Source organism: Anser brachyrhynchus (assembly GCF_964034855.1).
Source record: "Anser brachyrhynchus genome assembly, chromosome: 29".
In the NCBI taxonomy this organism is placed as follows: domain Eukaryota; kingdom Metazoa; phylum Chordata; class Aves; order Anseriformes; family Anatidae; genus Anser; species Anser brachyrhynchus.
The window spans coordinates 1-8,319 of record NC_137722.1 but is presented as its reverse complement, the minus strand read 5'-3'; the positions used below and the strand labels follow the sequence as shown (position 1 = coordinate 8,319).

Below are 8,319 nucleotides of genomic sequence, written 5' to 3'. Positions count from 1 at the left end.
CCCCCCCACTTAAATCTGTCCCCTGCCCCAACTCCCCCCCAGAGGTGTGCCCTGCAGGGGGGGTCCCAAGAAAAAACTAATAAAAGAGTGGATGAAATAAATAAAAAAATATTTTTAATAGAAAAAACAACCCAAAAACATAAAAAACCGTTAAATCCCATAAACAAGCCGGGCAGGGAGGGGCCGGCGGAAATCCCGCAGCGGGCCCCCCCCATGGGCGCCCGGTGCTGGGCAGGGCCCTGCTGCTCGCCCCCCCCCGGCCCGGGGGGGCCCCAGGTGGGTTCCGGGGGGTTGGGGGGACTGGGGGCGGCCGGGGGGGGCCGAGCCCCTGGGTGCCAGAACCAGGGAGGGTTCCCCGGAGGAGGTCCCCGTCCTGCACCCCAAAACCACCCCAAAACCACCCCAAAACCACCCCAAACCCCCGTCCTGCATCCCAAAACCTCCACGGGGGGGGGGGGCTGGGGCCTCGACCCTACAGCCCCCAGAGCGGGTGTCCCTGGGGCACTGTGGGGCTCCATAGGTCCCTATAGCCCGGACCAGGTGTCCCCATGGGCCCTACAGGTCCCCACAGCCCGGACCGGCTGTCCCCACGGAGCTCCATAGGTCCCTACAGCCCCACACCGTGTCCCTGTGGGCCCCATAGGTCCCTACAGCCCTGCACCAGGTGTCCCTACAGATGCCTATAGGTCCCCACGTCCCACACCCGGTGTCCCTATGGATCCTATAGGTCCCCACAGCCCCCCCATTAACCCTTCCCTCCCCGTCCCCATCCCCGGCCGCGTTAACCCCTCCGTGCCCGGAGCCCCGCAGGGGTTAACGGGGCCGGTCCAACCCGGGGGGGGAAGGAGGGGAGGAGGCGGGGGGGCCCCGCCCCGCCCCCCGGGGCCGCCCCAACGCCGCCGCCACCGGGCCCGGACCGGGAGCAGCGGGGACGGGCGGGGGGGGGCACGAAATGAAGGTACTGGGGGGGGGGGGGGGCGTGGGAAACAGCGGCAGCGCCCCGCGGCGGGCCCACGCGTGTCCCCGCGCGGCCCCCCCCCGTCCCTCCTCCCACCCCCCCGGTGTCGCGTGTCCCCCCCCCGCGCCCCCCCCGCCGGGAAGCCGCGGGCCCGCCCCACTCGGGACCGCCGCCATGCAGCCGCGGGGCGCCGTGGGGTCGCTGCTGCGGGCTCTGAGCCGCCGCCACGGCCCCCCCTCGGTACCGGGGCGCGGGGGGGGCGCGGGGAGCCGGGGGGAGCCTGGGGGGGCCGGGGGGGGGGGCGTGGGTGCGCCCCACGAGCGACCGCGGAGATCGGGGCGGGTGCGGGGCGCGGCGTGGGGGTCCGTGGGGGGCGGCTGTCACCCTCCGGGGGGGGTCAGTTCGGGGGGGGATCGGTTTTAGGGGGGTGTCCCCCCCCGTCACCATCCGGGGGGGGGCGCGGCTCGGCCCCGCTGCGGGGTCTGGGGGATCCCGTGGGGCGGGGGGCGCGGGGAGGGTCCGCCGGGGGGCGGGGGGGGGCGGCTGTGCCCAATTAGGGGGGGCTGGGGGGGGTCCCGGCGTGCACGGCCCCCCTGTGGGAGCATCGCGGGGTCAGCCCGGGGGGGGGGGCGAGACAACGGGGGGGGGACGAGACACGGGGAGGGCTCTGCCACGGGACCTCGCCCCCCCCCCCCGTTTCTCGCCCCCTCGCGGTCCCGTTCCCACGCCCCCCCCCCGGGCCGGGCCGTGGGAATCGTTGCGGGGGGGGCAGGGGGGCGGGGGGGGGCGGCTCCGGCCCCGGGTCCCGCTTCCTGGGCTGGCCCCGGCCCCGCTTCCTGCGGCCGGGACGCGGCGGCCGCGCCTCGGGGGGGCCCTGGGGACCGGGGGGGGGCACGGGGGGGTGGACGGGGGGGGGTGAGGAGAACCGGGGGGGGCGCCCGGGTGCCCCGCGTATGAGGGGTGCTGAGCGGCCTCTGCCCCGTGCCCCCCCTTTTCCCTGTGCCCCCCCCCTTTTCCCTGTCCCCCCCCATTTTTCCCTGCCCCCCCAGCCCGGGCCGGCCCCGCAGCCCCACAGCTTCCAGGAGAAATCCTTCCGCAAGAAGCCGCGGCGCTGCGCTGCCTGCCACGAGGACGTCGGGGCGCAGGGGCTGCTCTGCACAGGTCGCCCCGAAACGCGCGGCCCCATGGCCCCGTGTCCCCATATCCCCATGTCCCCCAGCCCTGTGTGTCCCCATCTCCCCATCTCCCTATGTCCCCATATCCCCGCTCCCCATGTCCCCATGTCCCAGCAACCCCCATCCCAGTGTGTCCCCATCTCCCCCTGTCCCCATGTCCCCAGATCCCCCTGGCCCCATATCCCAATGTCCCTGTCCCCATGTCCCCATATCCCCATGTCCCCCAGCCCCGTGTGTCCCCATCTCCTCCATCTCCCTGTCCCCACATCCTCAATATCCCGAAGTCCCCCAGTCCCATGTTCCCCCCGTCCCCATGTCCCCATCTCCCCCCTGTCCCCCCTGGTCCCCTGGCCCCAAATCCCCCCTGGCCCCCGGCCCGATATCCCCAGTGTCCCCACATCCCAACGTCCCCCAGCCCCATGTCCCCACAGCCCATTACCCCCATCCCCACCCCCTCATACGCCCCCCCTCCTGCCCCCCCTTCCCAGCACAACGCTGCCGGGGGGGGGGGAACGGGGATGGGGGGTTCACAGGGACAGACCCTGGGGTCCTGACCCCCCCGTGTCCCCGCAGTGTGCAAGGTGGCCAGCCACAAGCGCTGCGAGGCCAAGGTAGGGCCGGGGGGGGCACTGGTGGCCGGTGGGGGGGCACTGGAGGCATTGGTGGCCCCAGGGGGGCTGTTGGTGGCCGAGGGGGGGCTGTTGGCGCCCCCCCACCCCCGCTGTCCCCTCCCGGTCCCCAGGGCCGTGGGAGAGCAGCGGGGGGGGGACAGGGGGGGCGGTCCCCATGTCCCCCCCCGTGCTGGCGTTGTGCAACGTTGGCCTTGGCGGGTGGCCAGGGGCTGCAGCTGGACAAACCGCGGGGGGGGCAGACGGACCGGGGGGGCCGAGGGGGGGGCAGGAGCAGCGTGTGCCCTCCCCAGCCCCAAGCGTGCCTCAGTTTCCCCCTTGTCGGATGGGGGGGGGGATTTGGGGGGGGTAGGAGCTGGGGAAACTGAGGCAGCGCCTGCCGGGGGCCCCCCGCGCTGCTCCAGCCCCCCCCCACCGCCCCCCCCCGGCCCCACGGCATCAATCGAGGCCTCTGTGCCCGAGTGGGGCCCGCGCCAAGAGCAACACCCCTGGGGCCGCGGGGGGGCCGGCCGGGGGCGCTGCTGGGGGGCGCTGCTGGGGGCTGCTGGGGGGCTGGGGGGGCTGATATGGGACTGGGGGCTACTGGGGGGGGCTGCTGGGGGGCTGGGGGGGCTGATATGGGACTGGGGGCTACTGGGGGGGCTGCTGGGGGGCTGGGGGGGCTGATATGGGACTGGGGGCTACTGGGGGGGGCTGCTGGGGGGCTGGGGGCTGCTGGGCGGGTCTGATACGGGGCTGGGGGCTGCTGTGGGGCTGGGGTCCCACTGGGGGTGTGGGGCCAGGGTGACCCCCCCTTGCCCCTTGCAGGTGACATCACCATGCCAAGCCGCGCCCCCCCCGAGCTGGTAAGTGCTGGGGGGCCTGGCTGGGCCTGGGGACCCCCCCCCCCGCACCCCACAACGGGGTCCGGCCCCAGCCACGCCCGCCCCCAGCTCTCTGTGCCCCCCCAGAGGAGGAACACGGCCCCCGTGCGCCGCAGCGAGCATCTGGTGAGCCCTTGCCCCCCCCGGTCCCCCCAGCCCCGAGGGACGGGATGGGGATGGGGATGGGGATGGGGACGGGGACAGGGACAGGGACGTGTCCCCCCCCACCCCCATGAGCCCCCCCTGTGCCCCCAGGGCTCCACCAAGTCCCTGAGCAGCGCCCGGCAGCACAGCACCCTGCCCAGGTAGGGACGGGGGGGCTGGGGGGGCCATGATCCCAAGGGGGGCGCTGTCACCCGTGGGTGGGCGCTGTCCCTGTGGGTGGTGTCCAATGTTCTGTCCCCATGCTCTCTGTCACCCGTGGGTGCTGTCCCCGTGCGCTGTCCCCACGTTCTCTGTCCTTGTGGGTGCCATCCCCACGCGCTGTCCCCGCGGGCACTGTCCCCACGCTGTGCCCCATGGGTGCCATCCCCACCCTGTCCCCATGTGCTGTCCCCATGGGCGCCATCCCCACACTCTGCGTCCCCACGGGGTGGCGTCCCCATGGGTGCCGTCCCCACGCCGTGTCCCCGCGGGTGCCCCCCGGCGCCGTCCCCACGCTGTGTCCCCAGGACCCTGAGCGTGGCGGCGGTGCTGGAGCGCGCGGCGGAGCTGGACCTGAGCTACGTGACCGAGCGGGTGCTGGCGCTCAGCTTCCCCCCGGCGCTGGACGAGCGGCGCCTCCGCGGGCACCTGCGCGACGTGGCCCAGATGCTGCGCTCCAGGCACCGCGAGCGCTACGCCGTACGGCGCGGGCACGGGCACGGGGCGGTGGGGACGGAGCGCTCGGCGTGCTCGGGGGCAGGCATGGGGTCACGGGGGACAGCCATGGGGTGCTTGGGGACAGGGTGCTCGGTGACAGGGCACGGGATGGGGATGGGGCACGTAGTGACTGGGGACAGGGCGGGGGGTGATTGGGGACGGGGTGCTTGGGGTGACTGGGGTGACTGGGGTGACTGGGGACAGGCACGGGGTACTTGGGGACAGGGCGATCGGGGACAGGGCACAGGGTGCTTGGGATGCTTGGGGACAGGGCACGGGGTGGGGATGGGGCACAGAGTGATTGGGGGTGGGGTGACTGGGGTGACTGGGGTGACTGGGGACAGGCACGGGTACTTGGGGACAGGGCGATCGGGGACAGGGCACAGGGTGCTTGGGATGCTTGGGGACAGGGCACGGGGTGGGGATGGGGCACAGAGTGATTAGGGGTGGGGTGACTGGGGTGACTGGGGTGACTGGGGACAGGGTGACTGGGGACAGGGTGATTGGGGACAGGGCAGCGGGGGACAGGACGCAGGGTCCTTGGGGACACTGGGGGAACGTGGGATGGGATGGGGACAGGGCAGGGGATCCCTGGGGACCGGATGGGGACAGGACACAGGGTCCTTGGGGCTGGGTGGGGACAGGGCTGGGGGTCCTTGGGGTCAGGCCGGGGGGCCGTGCTTCAGTTCCCCCCCCCCCCCCGCCCAGGTCTTCAACCTGTCTGAGAAGCGCCGCGACCTCGCCCGCCTGCACCCCAAGGTGGGGGGGGTAGGGGACAGGAGGGGGGGCTGGGGTCTCGGGGGGGGTCCCGGTGCTGACGCCCCCCCCCCAGGTGCAGGACTTCGGGTGGCCGGACCTGCACGCGCCCCCCCTGGACAAGCTGTGCTCCATCTGCAAGGCGCTGGAGGGGTGGCTGCGCGCCCACCCCCAGCACGTGGCCGTGCTGCACTGCAAGGTGGGGGGGCTATGGGGGGTTATAGGGGGCTGGGGGCGTTATGGGGGGTTATAGGGGGTTATGAGGGGCTGTCGGGGGGGGATATGGGGGGCTATGGGGCTGGGGGGGGCTCTGGGGGTCTGTGTGGGGCTGGGGGGTCATGGGGGGGCTATGGGGGCATGGGGAGGGTGGGTGTGGGGGGGCTGCTGTGGGTCAGTGGGGGGCCTGGGGGCGCTGGGAGCAGGAGGCAGGGACACTGACCCCCCCCCCCCCCCCCCCCCCCCCCCCCCCCCCAGGGCAGTAAGGGCAAGATGGGCGTCGTGGTGGCTGCCTACATGCACTACAGCAAGGTGTCGGCCAGGTACAGGGGGGCGGGGGGCATGGGGGGGGGGTCTTGGGGATGGGGAGGTATGGGGGGTCTTGGGGGGGTCAGGGGGAGTATGGGGGGGCTCTTGGGGGTGGGGGGGGCGGGGGGGTATGGGGTTATAGGGTTTTTTGGGGGTGTTTTGGGGGTTCTTGGGGATGGGGGGGATATGGGAGGGGTCTGGGGGGTGGGGGGGTTATTAGGGGATTATGGGGATATGGTTTTTTTGGGGGGGTGTTATGGGGGGGTCTTAGGGGTTATTGGGGGTCTTGGGGAGTTGGGGGGGCTATTGGGGTTTAGGGGGGGTTATGGGAGGGTGTGGGGGTTATGGGGAGTTATGGGGGTTATGAGGGGTTTATGGGAGGCGGTGGGGGGCTGTGGGGGGGCCATGGGGGTGCCAGGGTGGGTGCTCCCTGACCCCCCCCCCCAGCGCCGACCAGGCCCTGGCCACGCTGTCCATGCGCAAGTTCTGCGAGGAGAAGGTGGGGGCGGCGCTGCAGCCCTCCCAGCGCAGGTGGGGGGGGCTGGGGAGGCTTGGGGGGGCTGGGGGGGGGGGGGCCGCGGGGACATGGGGGGAGGTGGGGGGGGGGCTGGGTGGAGCTCGGGGGGGTGTGTTGGGGGGCTTTGGGGGGGCTTTGGGGGGCTGGGGGGGGTTGGGGCATGGGTGCTTGGGGGGGGGCATTTGTGGGGGGGGGCATGCTATGGGTGCTGTGCTTTGGGGGCGGTTGTCTTGGGGTGCCTCATTTTGGAGGTGCGTTTATTTGGGGGTGCCTTTATTTGGGGGTGCTGTTATTTGGGGTTCCTTTTTTGGGGGTTCCTCATTTTGGGTGCCCCCCCCGCCCTCCCCAGGTACATCGCTTACTTCAGCGGGCTGCTCTCGGGGCGCATCCGGCTCAACAGCAGCCCCCAGTTCCTGCACCACGTCCTGCTGCCCCCCCTGCCCCCCGCCCAGCCTGGTGCCGGTGAGCGGGACCCCCCCCGGGACCCCTCCCCCGGGGATCCCCCCGACCCCCCAGGACCCACCTGGACCCCCCCGGGAACCCCCTGGGGACCCCTGGGGACCCTCCGGGGGAACCCCGAGACCCCTCGGGGACCCCCAAGGTCCCCCCCCGGGACCCCCCCCAGGTCCCCCCCCCCGCTGACCCCCCCCCCCCCCCCACAGGCTGCCAGCCCTTCCTGAAGATCTACCAGTCCCTGCAGCTCGTCTATACCTCGGGCGTGTAGTGAGTACCCCCCCGGCCCCCCCCGGCCCTCCCCGAGCCCTGCTCCCTGGGGGGGGCCCCCCTGGCACTCAACCCCCCCCCCCCCCCCTTGCAGCAGCACCCCCGGCCCCCAGAGCCTCTGCATCAGCCTGGAGCCGGCCCTGCTGCTGAAGGGGGACGTGATGGTGAGGGGGGGGTGCAGGGGGCGTGCAAGGGGGGGTGGGGGGTGCAAGGAGTGTGCAAGGGGTGTGCAAGGGGGTTGGGGGTGCAAGGGGGGTGTGCAAGGGAAATGCAAGGGGGGTGGCAGGGGGGGCTGCGAGTGGGTGCGGGGGGAGGAAGGAGGTGTGCGTGTGCACAGGGTATGTGTGCGAGGGGGGGCATGTGAGGGGTGTGCAACGGGGGTGAAGGGGGTGCAAGGGGGGACTGAGTGGGTGCAGGGGGGAGGAAGGGGAGGGTGTGCAGGGGGGGGGCGTGCAAGGGAAGGTGTGGGGGGGTGAAAGGGGTGTGTGTGCAAGGGGGCGTGCAAGGTGCATGTGTGCAAGGCGTGTATGCGGGGGGGGGCGTGCAAGGGGTGCACGGAAAAGGGGTGCATTTGGGGGGGGGGGGACACACGCGAGGGGCACGTGTGGCAAAGCCCCGTGCAAGGGCTGCGCGTGCAAGGGCCGTGTGTCCCCCCCCCCCCCCCAGGTGAAGTGCTACCAGCGGCGGGGGGGGGGCCGGGCGCGAGGCCGTGTTCCGGGCCCAGTTCCACACCTGCACCCTGCAGGGCCCCCGCCTGCGCCTGCGGAAGGATGAGCTGGACGAGGCCTGCAGGGGTGGGCGGGGGGGGCACGGGGGGGTCAGAGTGGGCCGGGGGGTGTCAGGGGTTGGGGGCGGGGTCAGAGGGGCCAGGGGAGGTCGGTGAGGGGGGGGTCCGGGGGGCTTGGGGGGGTCCAGGGAGGGGTCGGGGGGGATTTGTGGGGAGGGGGGATCGGGGGGTTGGGGGTATGACAGAGGGCCGGGGGCTGTCAGGGGGGTGGGGGGGGGTTGGGAGAGGATTTGGGGGGGGGGGGGGTCGGGGGGAGTCGGGGGGGGGGTTTGGGGGGCTCAGGCCCTGACCCCCCCCGCCCGCCCTCCCCCCCCCCAGACGATCGCTTCCCCCCGGAGGCCAGCGTCGAGTTCGTCTTCTCCTCCGGCCCCGAGAGGTGGAAGGTGAGGAGGGGGGGGCCCTGCCCCGACCCCCCCACCCCCCCGTCACCCCCCACGCCCCCCCCCCCACCTCACCCCTCTGCCCCCCCAGGCTGGGAGCCCCCCCCCAGCTCGGCGCCCACTGCCGTGGATTACGGCACCGCCG

At 73.3% G+C, this 8,319-nt stretch overlaps 1 protein-coding gene across 1 annotated transcript; it reads left to right on the top strand.

Annotated features, from left to right (window-relative positions):
• Nucleotides 1-1,072: 1,072 nt before the first annotated feature.
• On the top strand, nucleotides 1,073-8,177 carry LOC308183953 (tensin-2-like; the record flags this gene model as incomplete). Its single annotated transcript, XM_080570561.1, is given in 18 exon segments — nucleotides 1,073-1,198; nucleotides 2,008-2,119; nucleotides 2,707-2,744; nucleotides 3,570-3,600; nucleotides 3,603-3,607; nucleotides 3,713-3,751; nucleotides 3,881-3,930; nucleotides 4,297-4,468; nucleotides 5,195-5,245; nucleotides 5,319-5,441; nucleotides 5,717-5,781; nucleotides 6,215-6,298; nucleotides 6,634-6,746; nucleotides 6,947-7,007; nucleotides 7,105-7,171; nucleotides 7,674-7,706; nucleotides 7,708-7,801; nucleotides 8,113-8,177. Coding segments are annotated over 18 exon segments (1,269 nt in total), but the record flags the coding sequence as incomplete, so codon positions are not given.
• Nucleotides 8,178-8,319: the final 142 nt, after the last annotated feature.